Here is a 15,210-nt window from a genome sequence, read left to right on the forward strand (position 1 = left end):
GTAGGTTTTGGGTTTGTGGTTGGTTTTTTTTTTAAATGGAATTGCAAAGGAATGAGCTCCATACGATGTGAAGAGTTGGAATATACCGTTAAAGCAATTGCTTGGTTACTTCATGTTTAATGAGGCTGTAAAGTTGCTAACGGTTAGCGATCTCACTCACCAGATCACTGATACTTAAAAAGATAACAGGTCTGTTCTGAGTGGCAGACGAGCAGGCACTGAGGAGGGTACGGTGGTGCTGCATCGTCCTCCTGCGCATTGTGATTTTGGTGAATATCTATTAGGCACGTCCTCTTTTTAAATAATGATTTTTCTGTAGCCTGAAGGTTGGCAGAACGCTTGAAAGTCTGTGTTGCAGGAGGATGGAAAGAAAAAATAGAGATTACCTTAGATTAAAAACAAACAAATGTTTAGGAAAAACTTGTGCAACACATTCCTATTAAATGAGATGTTACTGGGTTTTGGTTTATGGAAATGACAGGGATGTTCCATTCTGAAGTGTTTTTTCTTCTATTCACCCACTTGTATACAATATATACAACTTAAATAAATTGAAATTAAAATGAGAGGTTCTTCTACCCTCTGAAGATGAGATGAATTCCAACAGATTTAATTTTTATTGAAACAAAAAGCTTGTTGTGTATCTTTCACTTCAACTTCTGGTTTTGATACACTGATGCTGTTTGTAATTGGGTTTAAACCTGTAACTAGATACGGCATGCGCCACTTAAGATTTTCTTTTAGCTAAAAGAGATGCTATTGTTTTGTTGTTTGATAGAAACTAATGTTTCAGCCACAGTTTTGTTTCTAGCTCATTACAGGTTTCTGTATGATCCTCAGTGTCATTTAGCTATTTGTACTGTTAAAAATAGCTCTTTGGTAACAGGTACATGTTCAAATCAGAGAGGTTATACACCTAATATTTACTTTGGAAATAAGTAGTTCTCTTTATTATGAAACACTCTATTTATGTAGACAGCAGCAGAAAGACAAGATGAAAATTCAGCAATTTGAAAAAGTTTTTTGGCCTGTTTTTTAATAATGCCATTAATTTGAAATGACAATCCAAATTGCAGCTGCCTTTTAGAAACTGAACACAAAAGCGTTTCAAACTGAGTGGAATTGAAAGACGCCGAGCTTTTTTTGTATGTATTTTATATTTCATGGGTTGTGTTCTATTTATTGTATAACTGCTAAAATAAATGGAGCAGTCAAAGAGCAAGCAAGTTGCTATTGTTTCACTAATACTTATTCTAAAGGATTTTTTGTTACAGGACAAAATGGGTAATTTGAATGTGAAAGTATTAAGTTCCCACCATTGAAGTCTTTCACCAGTTCTTTTAAGATAAATGTGGAATTAGCACCCTTTAAAACCAACAATGAAAGTAACTGCTGTACAAAGCGGTTTTTATGTGTCAAAACAATGACCTTCAAGACACATACGATCCAAACATAGGAAGTATGTTCAAAGTATCAACATGGTGTTGGTGGCTGATGACGGGGCTTCTGCTGTTTTGCCAGAGCTTAAAAAATTACTGTCAGATTTGGAAGTGCGTAAGTAAATCTGAGAAGTAGGTATGGTGCTGTAGCAGTCAAAGGTAAGAACGTACGTGAACCGTTCTAGGAGAGTTACAAGTTAATGTAGCAGGGAAAAGGGAGCTCTTAAATGGGAGGTGGATTGGGTCTCTGGGGATCGTGAGGAGGCACTTTGCCTTGATTCACATGGGACCTGCTTGCGACTGGAAGACACCTTTGAACAACTGAGTGTTGTTTGATGAATTTAGTACTTGAATGTGCTAACCAACCAACAGTGTTTCTGTTCCTTCTAGCACAGTTCTTAGGAATGTGAGAAAGTTGCTCATAAAAACACGCACTTTTCCCATGTTACAGTGCTGCAACTACAGCTACTGAGCGGGCAGCTGTGAGATGCCCCCAGGCGCCTGTGAAACTGTCTCAGAATTTTAGAATTTTCTAACAGACATGTTGAGACGTGGTGATTATCTCTTCTTTGAAGTCTTATCACTAAAAATAGTAGAACTGTATTGTTGATCGCTCAAGTAACCTGTATATCCAAATTACTAGTTGAGCTTGGATTGATGCATATTCAAGGCTGCTGGGAAAACAAGCTGTTGTTGGAATATGAGTCTTTTTTATGACATGGGGGATAAGTGTCGTTCTTCGTGCAGGGTTTTAAGAGAAACTGTTCCCTGGGCAGAATGTCCAAGTGTTCTCAATATTCACAGTATAGCTGAATCTGAGCAAGAACTATTTTCTTCTTCCAAGGTATCTTTTCTTCCTCTTCAGTTGTTACGTCTCCCCCCGCTGTACTATTGTACAGCATTTATTGGCAACTTCAATATATGGTTACATGGAAAATATGCAGCATCATTTTGACCGTTCATCTCCCCTAGTCTTCACAAGAATTTCATCATTCTTATTTTCCATAAATTCTGTGGTTCCTGCTTTTCTTCATAAAATTATTTGCAAATTACTGTTGAGATTTTGGTCAGACTTCTTAAAGGTGTTTTAAAATACTAATCTGTATGTTACCTTGTGTTGAGCTGGGAGGTGAATTTGAAGCACAATATTAGGCTTAACTCCAAGTGGCTGAAGCATAAGCATATTCGTTTCTGTAAATTCTGCTGTGGAGTGGGTACCCTTGAAAAAGGGGATGAGTGGATAGCAGGAACTCCATGCTACTAATGCTCATCTTTCTGAACAGGTGAGAAACACTCATGAAGGCTTGAACTGCTGTTACCCAACTGCTGTTACTGTGATCCGGCATTCACTTGAGCACTGGATACTCTTAATTTACATGAAGCACTATAAATAGATAGGAATGGCTAGAACTACCTTCAGAACTATGACATTTGAAGGAAAATGTATTATTTCTTGGGTTCTTTAAGTACATACTTGCTTATTAGTACGTTGATTTTTTTTTAAATTTCAAAATACTCTGTTCTCGGAATCATTTTGAAATTGCTTCAGACCTAAGTACTGAATTTTCAGGAAATGTGTGAAGTGCACTGTACCCTTCCCATAAAACAATTTCTGCTGTTACATATTGTTATACTGTTAGAATATAATTAATCCATCCAAATTGTTAACTTCTCTGTTGGTACAAGAAAACGGTGGAGTTATAGTCTGGTATATCCGTAACTGTGTAAGATTCTATTTATTGACTCTGTCAGATTTTCATATAGGTTTTTTAAGCAGTACATGTTTGTATTCTGTTTGGATTTTTTTTTTCCCCCCTGAATGTGTGGAGTTTCTCAACAGTAATTTTGTTTGTTATGCATAGTAAGTGTTCTGGCTGCAGGCAGTGAGGGAGTTCATTTGATTCATGAAGGAGTTCTTTCACAGTAATTTTTTTTTTCTTGTGTTCAGTAAAAATCACTGCAAAAGCAGATGTATTGGAATAGTCTATAATTTGTATTTAAGCAAAATCTAATTTAAGCTGATAATTTTCATACAAATGATGTGCAAACAACAAATCTTCAAGCTGGGAGAACTGCCTCAAATCATTTATGCTGCAAGAGTTTTTTCTTTTGCCTGTATTTTCAGCTCCTTAGATGTCGAGAAGTTGATACAGCCCGGTAAGCTCACGTCACCTGTGCATCTACAGCTCTGAGTAGATCTAGGTCTGCCTTCTCTCAGCAGTAGGAAGATAGGGAGAGGCTTTCAAGCCCTGCTGGCTGCGGGACCTGCCCCACAGCCCATGCTATCAGTTGCTTGCCCAGGGAGTGCACTGTTAAGGTGAAGAGTTCGTGTTGGATCTTTCTACAAGAGAAACGTTCAAAGAGGCGAGACGATTTCTCTTCTAGTTTCCACTTTTGAAATTCTGCATCAGGTGTTTGTTATTGTATATAGATCTTTTCAAATGCCATAAAAGTGAAGCAGTTTTTCTGAGTGGAGATGTCCTCTATAATTTCAGGCTGAAGGATTTAAAATATAAAGTAAGGGTGTGGAAAATACATATAATGATAGCATTTTTAGGCCAAAGGGAAGGCAAAATGCACCTGCTAGAGTTACTTATTGACATGTAGTGACTACTTAAAATTATGTATAGTCTATTTTCTCTAGGTGTGTGAAATGCAAACTAGTCTGCTGTTCCCTCATGGCCAGTGCCAGATAATTAGAGGGGATCCCTTTCCCCAAAACCTTCCAAGTTGATACTGAAGTTGATGACTCCTGTAAGATAAATGGGATATGCTGGAGAGAATGGCAGATTAGAAGCTGTGGGAGGAAACGCTCCTAAAACTGCTGGGAATAATGAGATGTGTAACTGTAATGCAAAAAGGAAAATAATAAAATACTTGGGTTTTAGATATTTACAACAAGGATCGGAATCTCTCTGATACCGCAGGGAAAGACGTGGAAATAATCAATGGTTTTCCCACTTACCTCTGCTAGATAAATGTCTCTGAAATAAGATCTGGGGCTGGGGTGGGTGGGAAGGTTCCTCAAGATAACTTTTTCAAATGCCAGTGTGCAGCTTTGTTTACTGGTGAAACTTAATGAGCAATGAATGTGCCAGTCTGGCAAAGTTGAAGTATTTCTGCTGCCTGCAGCAGTGTTCAGAGTAGGGGGGGGAAGGGAGAAGGGGAAAAAGCAAGGGAGTCCTCAGCAGTAGTTTGTCTTGGGTATCAGCGAATGCTGCTCCTTCAGCAAGTGCTGGATTTATTTTTAACTGCTTGACTCACTCTTTGTCAGATGATTGACCATCAAGCTCATACTGAAACACGAAAGTGCAGAGGAAGCGAGCGTAATGAAAGGAAAAGGGGGAGGGGTTGTCTGGGAAAAGAGGTGGGATTTGGGAGTGCTGCTTCACATGCTCTGTGCCTGCTGCCTGGGTGAGTTGCAGGCTCCGGAGCAGGCTGAGCGTGCTGCAGGTCAAGCTAGAAAGTGAAGGATGACGGCTGCTTTCGGCTGCACAGAGGCACAAGTGCTCCTTTCTTAGGCGACAGGACCCTGGAAGCGGTGTTCGGGACAGCGGTGTACTGCCTGGTGACAAATTAATATTTTTTTTCCTATGCTGGATGTTGCCATTCTAAAGGATTCTCATCATGATCGATAGCTCCAAGAAGCAGCAGCAGGGCTTTTCCGAGATTTTACCTGCAGGAGATGTTAAGCCAGTGAAGGAGAAGGAATGCCTTGAGGTGAACAGCCAGAAGAGTCTCAAGGAAGGTCAGTCACTTGCTGGTTGGGGACAGAAAATGCGGAAGTACTGGGCAGGCGCAGTTACCAGCATTTGTGGTGTAATGCTCTATGTCAGGAAGAATTTTTGTGCATTGAATTAGGTATTGGTTGCCCTCCTTAAAAAAAAACCAAAACAAACCATCTAAAAGCTACGTTTAGAATTTACCTGAGACCATTAAAATAACGGTGATAATAGCCTGACAGAAACTACTATGAAGAAAAGTGAGTGATTAAGTACTCTTTTCAAGAGAGTAGCATTTAGTGCTGAATTCATGAAATAGTCTGAAATTGTCCTGCAAATATTGCATAAAATGCTTCAAAATACTTCAAAAAGCTTCACTACTGAAATAAATATAATGAAATAAATGTCATTAAATATGACACTTAAAGCCCTACAAACCTTTGGTTTTAGGCATGTACTACTACCTCATTTTCAACAGTGCTTTTCTCAGCTGTCTCTAGAATTCCCTTCTCCCCTTATACTTTAAATTAGATTTGACTCTGCTTTCCAAATGTACGCTTTTCAAGTTGCTTTATGTCTCCTCAAATGATTGTTTTTAGACTGTGCATTAAATTGATACAATGCACAAGCATTAGCTTGAAAAACAGCGATAGTCTGAGGATATTTGGAGCGTTATTTAAGGCTGGCAAATGATACCATACGAGATTCATCTAAAGTAGTGTGTGTTAGGCTGTGGCAGTGATAGTGCTGAGACATGGAAGTTGTCTTATTCCTTCTAGCTGGAGGTGTTCTTCTGGCTGTCCTGTGTTAAGGAGGAGAAGGCAGAGACCTCTTGAGGTCAGCTGCCAGCAACAGTTTAACTGGGGTACGCTAACATACCAGGCTCTTTGCAGGTCAGAACTCAAACTCCAACTTCTTAATCAGTCAGAAACAAACTGTGTTTGTAGCAGACAAAATTCCTTCTTTCCTTTTACAGAACTCTGTCTTGGCCTTTACTCCAGATATCTCTGGATTGTCTGGTGATTCAGAGATTTCTTCCTGGGCGTTGTGGCAAGACTGCTGTTTTTTCCCCTTCTACATGAGATCATGCCTTTCTCAGAATTTAAACGCTGAGTTTGTTTTGGGGTTTTGTTTGTTTGGGTTTTAACTTGGATCTTAATAATGTTTAAAGTAGCAAAAAGATAGCCCACAGTCATTATTGAACTGAGTAACTGACAGTTTATTTTAAAAAAAACCTTTACTTGGAGCTAAGTTAGGGCTAGAGAAAACACTGATTTTTATATAATGTACTGATACCAAAGGTTTCTTACTGATTGGAAAGGTAGCTAAGAAGTTGAGCGTTGATGCATGTGGCTGTGGCTGAGGGTGAAACGGTGCTGCTTCCTTTACAGCAGGGAAGTACTGATTGACGGGCAGTGATTGAAGAGCAGGGGCCAGCAGTGGCTTCTTTTTCATGGCGTTTGCCTTGCACCTCCGAGCAGGCGCAGCTAAGCCGCCTGCTGCTGCCTCGGAAGCTTTGTGGGGCAACAGGAACGCAAAAAGAAGGCAAGGAAGTTGAGAGGGACGGAGGAGTAAGCACACTGTTGTGGGAAACAGTGTAGGGGAAAAAACCTAAGATAAGCTACCAAGAAATAAAGGGGAGAAAGACATGAAAAAATGAGCATGGTGGATAGCGTAGGTGGGCTAATAAGTAACCACAGTAATCATTATCTTCAGTCTTCTTTGAATATGTCAGTTATGTAGAAAGTGGATGAAAGAATGTACATTACAGTAATGATGGTCTGTCAGAGTAGCAAAAAACCTGCAATTATGGGACACTCTACCAGTCTAAATTCATGAATACTTTAAATTATTCAGTGCATAAAAGAAGATATAATTGTTCTCCACAACTGCTATCTTTGCTTCCTTTTCTCTGTTTTTGTACCTGTTCTCCATTTTCACTTTACCCCAGTGAATATTGCTTATCCTTTTATCTCTCCTAAGTTTGGCAGCCTAATAATTAAAATAGTGAACCTCTTTTTGAGACTCTGAATGACTACAGGATCTCCTCTTCCAGCCTTGCCTCCCTTTAAAGCTTAGAAAAAACAAGCGTTTTCTTTCTTGTAGTATATAGAATGAATTATTGAAAACATTGCAAATCTGCTTGATTTGCATCTAGAGAGACTAAAATAGAGCTTCGGCTTTTCAGTTCGTAACATTACAAAACGGGTAGTTCAGGTATTTTGTAGATTTTTAAAAATGCAATTGCAGTTGTTAATTTCATCCTGTTTAAATAACACTATAAATAATATTAAAACAGTTCATATTTTACAGAACAGTATATTGTAAATTAGCTTGTGGCATTCTGTCTCCCCGCCCCCCCTTCTTTTGCCTTGAATTCAAATGATGATGTGACTGGTTCTGCCACCTGAATCATTAACTGGTTTTTGTAAGGACACAAAAATACTTATAAACACCACCTGTGAATGGTTAAAACTGCAAAAATTAAAAATGTAATTCTATTGGCAAACCCAGATGAAGTACATAGAGGTCAAGTAATTCAGAAGATGCTACAGCCTTTGCTTCATAATCTGTTTTGCACAGTTTGATAAATCTAGAAAGCTAGAGATAGTACAGTGTGCTTATTTCAGCAATGAGTACCTTCTGAGAATTGTTAGGTGCAGTTCTTTTTTTACTCAGTATTTCTTTATAAGTGAAGGGACTTTTGATGGAAACACAAATCCCAGCACTATCTTCAGCAAAATAATATTAAGGGCATTGGAAGGTTAGATTACAAGGATGAACTTTTTTCTTTGCTTAGGCTAATTAATACGCTTAGAAGATACGCAGTGCAGCGTCCTAAAGCGCAGGAGAAAATCCTCTTAATTACCCTATTTTCTTGTAAATAACTCATATGTTATTGTTAATATTGTCTGTTCTGCAAAACCAGTTCTTAATGTTACCCGTTTTATCAAAATTACCTTTTTTATGAGCAAGGAACAAAAACACTTTTTGGCTCTGAGGCTAATATAGTGCTAACTAAACAGCTTTTTCAGAAATTCCTGTAGTATTGACTACTAATGTCAAGTAAGTGACCAAAACATTTAGAAAATCCAAGTGAAGAGACTTGAATGAAATCAGGACATCATTGTGCACACGGTTAGTAAGAAAGAGTTAGTATCATCAACAGTGCATATAATTAGGAATTAGGGATATATTTAGGTTGCATACTAGAAGGTTTCTAACTGAGGAGTGAAGTGAATTTCGGAAGTCTTGCCTTGTACCCTAAATTGTTTTAATATAGATTGATGAGCTCCTGCAAGAGTGTATGACCATGCAGAACTCTTGAAGACACAGTATTCAGTTGGTGAAACAAATCAGTATGGTGCTATCTCAGGTGGGATTTGAAAGGAGATAGGATCCCAGTTTGTTTGCACCATATTTTTCATATATTGGTCTGAGCTTCAAAGTTACCAGTTGCCTGCAGGTTACTGTAACGGAAAAAAACCAAACCAGGAAGGAAATGTTCCTTCCACCTTGAAACTTCTTTCCTGGATTTGTATTGCTTGTTAATTTTACTGTTTTGTGAGGAACTGGAGACTGGCAAGTGCTAGAAACAGGATACACGGTGGAATGAGTGAAGCACAGGGATTTCTCAGGTGCTTGCTGGAAATGTGTTCATGCTGTCTGATTAATAGATTACCAGATTTAGTCAGGAATGATTTCTTCCCTTCCTCCCCTGCAATCAAATCAATACTGCATGAGAATTGTTTATTTAACAGATTTCCTGCTATTGCTGGCATGTTGAGTATTGGTGATACTCTTGACCTCTACCGCTCTCCTGCGGTGGCATGTTAGACTTAAAGATTCTACTGTTGGTTTGCTGGTTTTGTTGTGTTGTTTTTAAATAAGTTTTATTATATGGAGTTTAGAGGTGTTTTTATGACCCCTTATCAGCGGCAGTCTATCAGGTATGTTTCTTGAGACGCAGATAATGAGAAAAATATGGAAAAAAAGTATTATTCCCGTCGTCTTAGTTAATAAAGGAAGCGCTATAAATTCAGTGTACTGATCCTGTGAGGCTGTGTTAAATTCTTAACTTTATGTATCTACCATAAACAGTCTCTTTAATGACAGTGGGATAATTGTATGTCTTACAAGTAAATCAGCACTTATTCCGCAAAATTTTCTTCTTCAGTGTAGTGCTTAAATGAATAATAAATATGTGGTGATCCCATTGTAATAAACACATTCTTAAATACTTCGATACTTCGATAAACCAAGGCCACAATGATTTTGTATGTAATCTGTACGGAATTAGAGGATACAGTGGCTAACCAAGAGTTCTAAGGAAACTTGCTGTGGTAACTACAAGATTTCTTAAAGGTTTTATAAAGGTTAGGATTAAGGCTGCTGCTGCCAAAAGTAGGTGCAGTCTCATGCAGCCCTACCCTGCTTACTGCCAGCCTCTTTCTATGTTGCCATTAGTAATTATGCAACCCTGAAGTGAGTAGGATGAGTGAACAGGTAGTACTGAAGAGTATTTATTTCAGTAGTGTTAGTTTTCAGCCAGATCAGAGCACTGACCTGACAGGCTGCATCTTTGCCAGTGTTGATGCAACAGAAGCAGCTGGGGTTGGAATGAGGAAGAGACCATTGTCTTTTCATCAGTAATCCTGTCTTAGATCATATTAAGTTATGAAACCACGCTCTGAAACCACTGTCTGTTTTGTTGCTATGCTAGAGGTTTCTTCTTCCCTTTCACAAAGCATCCAACAAAACACGTATGTACCTCAGCCTTTTTAATGCAAAGTCCTTTTTAATGCAGCAACTTCGCTGTCGCTGTAAGCAGTCCGACTCATCCACTGAGCAAGCATCTGCAGAAATCTGATGTTGTTGTCTACATAGCAGAGCTGACACCATGCCATTGCTTACATCCCAGTTTGCAATCGGGCATCTTAGTGTAAATCCACCTTCCTCAGTGTTTTAAATTAATGAGTAATCTCATGAGTTGGAGGATCTGCTTGGGTATGCATTTTGTTTGCTGGCTCTACTGTGCATAGGAGAAGCATGGAAAATGGAGGCAGTACCTTCTCAAGAGGGCTTGGCTGGAAATCATCTGTCATCATTCAATGTAATATGCTCCAAATTATTACAAAGCAAGTCTGCAGTAGATGTAGAATTTGAACACAAGTTTCATGAGTCCCTTGACAGAACACTTCTTAGCTGATAGTAGTATTTGAGGAAATGCAAATTATTTTTTAAAAAAACAGAAGACTGTACTAAGCAGAGGAATACTTGCAGGTTTAGAAAATGTAATTATTGTTAATATACGTAAGGTATGCAATTTACAGAATACTTTAAATGTAAGCTTTAGTTTATTCAGACTTTCCACCTGAGATGGTAGTGATTTTTCTCATTTTAAAGATTTAAACAGAATTGTGACAAGTATAGATTTTGCTTTTTACATATACATGTGTGTATATATATATATATTCATCCCAGCAGACGTACTGGTAATTTGTTTGGAGGCTCGTGTATGTTCTGGCTTGTTTCTAAGCAACGTGTTCCATAGCAATAGGATACAATACAGATTGTCCTATATCCTAGTCATTTAAGCTTCTCAACTGATGATATCGTTACACTTTATATTTTTGTCTTAAATGTTAAGTTTACATTTAGCTATCTTTCCCATCTAGCTTTCATTTTCTACTTTCAGTATGATGATGTTACGTCTGGAAACAGTTATGTGTGCATTATTACTGGCTTACAGACAAAAGCTGTAAATCACAGTGGTATAATTTAAAAGATTTGGAGGTCCTGCAGGGTTTCCCTCCAGAATTCTGAAGAGATTATCTGAAGTGGCCCTCAGTAGCCTCCACTCACATGCTTTGCATTTATTCAGAACATTCCTAAGCTGAAATGAAAGTATGACTGAGTAATTGCTTAAAATGAGTATGCATCAGAGGTTGCTTCACTTTTCTTAATTATTTTGGATATAGTCTGAGCAGAAAAATCACAAAATCACAATAATGGAGAAAAGAACATTAAAATTATATAAAGTAAGTAAGGGTTTTTTTTTATAAAAACAAGTAAAATATTTTCTTTTTTAAATGATACCCTGGCATACATGAAAGTTTTGAAGACTGCACCCAATATAACATATTCACTCATGTTTAGATGATGTCTGATTTCCTTAATGAGGAATTATATTAAAATTGAGAGTATTTAACCTACTGTATCACCATCTTCAGGCTGATGGGAGGTGACTACCACAATTTTAAATGCATTTTGTCTTTAAAATGCTGTACAACTTAGAATCACTTCCAACAAATTACAGGCAGCTAAGTATTTTCATGGCTTCTCCCTCTCCTTCCTTCCTTCTTTGACATGCCATACAAATGAAAAGAATGCTAAGTTACCAAATTTCTGACTTTAAAGACGTGGAAGGAGGAATACCAGGTGCAAACTAGCTGCCGTGTTCCATAACTTTACTGAAATGTGCACCTTGCATAGCACCTGCTCTTTCTTTTACTTACTGTACAAAACATTCAGCTTATTAAATGTTTAATTTTATTCACAGAACAAATATTAGTTGAAAAGATTAATCGTTTTTCTCTCCATAAAGCATTGAATGAATTATAGACAGATTACAACGCCCCATGTAGAATTGAGGGAGAAACAGTCACAATTCAGGAGAAAGCAAAACATCTCTCTCTGGAAAATTAACTTAGTGTAAATTATGCTGTTTAGAAAATGGCATATAAACTTTTAAGTCCAAGCAGATGGTGTTCGGGGGTGCGAGGGTAACAGCTGAGAGGCACGGAGTTAAGTACTTGACACTCGATTTCTGCAATTCTGTAACTGTCGCCCTGTGCTGTGAGGTTGGTCCAGAATTCAGAATTCTAATACAAAGCTGATGCTTAGATCACTTGTATAGTCTACCTACCATCGGATAAAATACTGCCTTCTACTTAACTGCCACCCTGCTGTTCATATACTTGTATTAATGCTATAGTCCTGATGCCAACTAACTAGTCGTAAATTACTTCAGATCAAGGATACAATAGAATAGTTCATCTCCTGCAGCAGTGCTTCAATGCAACTAGAATGTAACATCTATTGCTCGGTGTTTCAGCCTCAACAGGTTAGACCTTGGCTGCATAAAAGCTGTTTTAAGCTGGCAGAAAGAAATGGAGGCTTTCTGTGTAACAGCTTTTAATTTAAAGGAAACGGCCCTGTTTCCAGCACTGTCTGTTTCCATGGCAGCCAGCCTAGCAGCCTGCACTGGAGTTTCTACCGCTCTTGGAAATTTCCAAGGGAGTATGCAGGAATGTTGGACATTACATTTTCCCATTTTTACTTGCAGTTTTAAGGGCTTAAATAGCTAATATCCACTGGATTTTAATTTTCGAAGAAATAATGAGATGATTACACAGAGAATATAAAATACCATGATGCATTATTTTTCTTCTTGCTGTCGTTTGAAAGAACTGTATGCTGTCTAATGAACGCCTTCTCAATGGTTTAGTGTCTGTCTCATCTGTGTAATTGTTAAATGTCAACAGCTATTTGCTGTCTCATAGTACCTTCTATAAAAAGATTAAATTTGATTTTAAATTAATAGGATATGTAATTAACTGTGTTAGATGTGGAATTATTAGTGGTGGAACTGTGCACGGTGTGAGTTCTGGGGTTTTTTTAAGACAAGAAGCAGTGGTGAAAGCTTGTCAATCTGTGTAGATAGCATTGTTCCTGCAGGACAACTATCAATTTATTTTTGGCGTCTTTGCATTCCAGTGCTTGTGATTATATAGTACTACTTTGAGACATCTTTTCCATAGGATACAAATTACAGATTTGTAAGAAAAATCACTTGCTGGACTTTGATAATAGCTGTTTGTTCTAAGTGATTTAATAATACACCTTATTTTCACTTATTCTACCATTCACACTGAGTAAGACCTGACTGGACTGCTCTTATGTTTCTTACCTTTCAAAGGGTCTTATACAGAATGTGATGCGTGCTTGCTTAAGTGCCTATTTGTGCCAGCTTTCTTGCATTCAAACCGGCATAGTCCTTCAGCAAGCTATTAAGGACCTGCTTGTTTTGGTTATTCTTAACCTTTATGCCCCTTTAGGGCATAGTGTCTGTGAACCTGAACAGTGCTCACTGTTTGAAAACAGAGGCCATTAACTTTATAAAATTTACTGCTATATAGAAATATGTTTCAAAATTATTAATAAAGTGCATTGGTAACAGATAACTGCTCCTTTGTAGTACCATCATCTCCAGTCTCTTGCGTATAGACGCGTTGATTCCCTGGTATGCTAACACTGGAAGAAACTAAGAGTGGGAGCACCAGCCTCTGGCACTCAGCTGTTCAGGTGGTGAAAAATCTGTACCTCCAGTCAAGTCAGAAGACTTGTTCTGACTTCATGAGAGCCAGATAACCAGACGTTCTTATTGTGAGGAGGGATTATGCTTTTTGGTTTTTTAGTGAGTATTAAATAAGCTATCTAAGATTTAATGATCATTTTATTGACTGAAGAAAACACGTGGAAATTTTGGAATCTCTTCACCTGGTGTTAAAGTATTAATCTTAAAATCATACACTGACTTGAAAATAAAAAAAGAATATGCTCCCTTCCCCCTCAGTCAAAACAGGAGTTTGACTGACCTCTCTGTGCACGGCTTTTATTCAGAAGCAGTTCAAAAACAGTTTCTTAAGAGTTGCAGTGTTGTGAAGCATTCCTGCTAGATAATGTGAAGTGCAAAATATTTGTGCTGTCTTTTAGCAACTAGATTTGCTCAGTGGTGTTAACATAGCTCTTCTTTTGCACATACACTTTAAATATGAGGTACAGTATTACTGACATTAATAGTGTGTTAACATATCTACATCTTCGTCAATTCTGGGCCTTTATTTTGGAGATTTTAGACATTATGCAGGTAACTGCTTGATTTTAAGAGTGTAAAAGTGAGAGGTGAACTATCGGGCAGCAAGCTGAATAGATTTACCCTGATAAGAACAATCTGTTAAACACAGTGTTTGAGTAAGTACCACCCCATGGGGAACTTTGTTTTGTAGTGCCTCATGTCTTTTGATTTATCCTTTCCCCAGATTTCACACTGGTTTGTCTGTAAAGGGTTCTTTGTAATAAAGACAAAAATAAAAAAGCCCCCCCCCCCACGCCACCCCCAAACACTAGAACAAATAGTACAGTATAATAACTTTGGCTAATGCCTCAGTGGTTTTTAGATTTTTTGGAAGCTGTGTCCTCCTATCTCATCCATCCCTACTAGATTTACTTCTTTGTGTGTTACTGACCGTTCGAGAAATCTCTTGCTGTATGGATTTCTACATACATGATAAACAAAGTCTGTATTAGGTTTAATTACATTAGATTTAAACCAACCTGCATTCTGTTCTATAGAGAGTGTCTCACTGAAATAAATCAGCAATTCTTTGCCAAAAGTGCAAAGCTGTGCTCAATTCTCACATCGTTCATTCTTGTCTTTGAAGACAATTTCATCACATTTTCCTTATTGAAAACTTGTGATTTCGTTTCCATGACTCCCACCTTCCATATCTTTCTGGCTGTTCTTTGAGCTGCTTTTTGTGGGTCCCCGTTTCTTTTTGAGCTTTTCACAAACCTCATTCCTATTCCCTTCCTTTATACCCACTTCAGGTTCATCTCCAGTAGAAGGATACAAGTCTCTCTGTAACTTGTTTCTGCTCAGTTGTAGGGCTCAGTCCGTCTAACTACAGTGATGATATAAAGGTCATTACTGACTGTAGTATGACCATCTGCTCTGACACACAGCCCTGTAAGCCAAATAGCCTCTTGGACTACATGTAGCTATGCAACTCAGGTACAGGCGTTACCATTTCTTTCTTAGAAACATCTCTCCTTTTTACTTTTTGTCACGGGGGGCGGGGGCGGGTCTAAAAGTATTTTAGGTCCTTATGTCTTTTATTGAGATACAAATACTAGCTTTTTCCTGATCTGATTGCTTTGGTAAAGTGAAAGGGTTTTTTCAGCTTTTCAACTTTTTAAAATACATA

At 38.0% G+C, this 15,210-nt stretch overlaps 1 protein-coding gene across 2 annotated transcripts in view; it reads left to right on the forward strand.

Moving 5' to 3' along the window:
• Positions 1–15,210, forward strand: part of MRTFB (myocardin related transcription factor B) — a 59,633-nt gene that overhangs the window by 9,720 nt on the left and 34,703 nt on the right. Inside the window, exon 1 of one of the 2 annotated variants that reach the window (XM_075718372.1) lies at positions 5,067–5,187. The exons of the other annotated variant lie outside the window; for it this stretch is intronic. Within the exon in view, the coding sequence (XP_075574487.1) occupies positions 5,067–5,187 (121 nt within the window). Of the gene's footprint in view, positions 1–5,066; positions 5,188–15,210 lie in introns of those variants that run through there. 2 annotated transcript variants of the gene reach the window in all.

This window comes from Pelecanus crispus, chromosome 11 (genome assembly GCF_030463565.1).
Source record: "Pelecanus crispus isolate bPelCri1 chromosome 11, bPelCri1.pri, whole genome shotgun sequence".
In the NCBI taxonomy this organism is placed as follows: domain Eukaryota; kingdom Metazoa; phylum Chordata; class Aves; order Pelecaniformes; family Pelecanidae; genus Pelecanus; species Pelecanus crispus.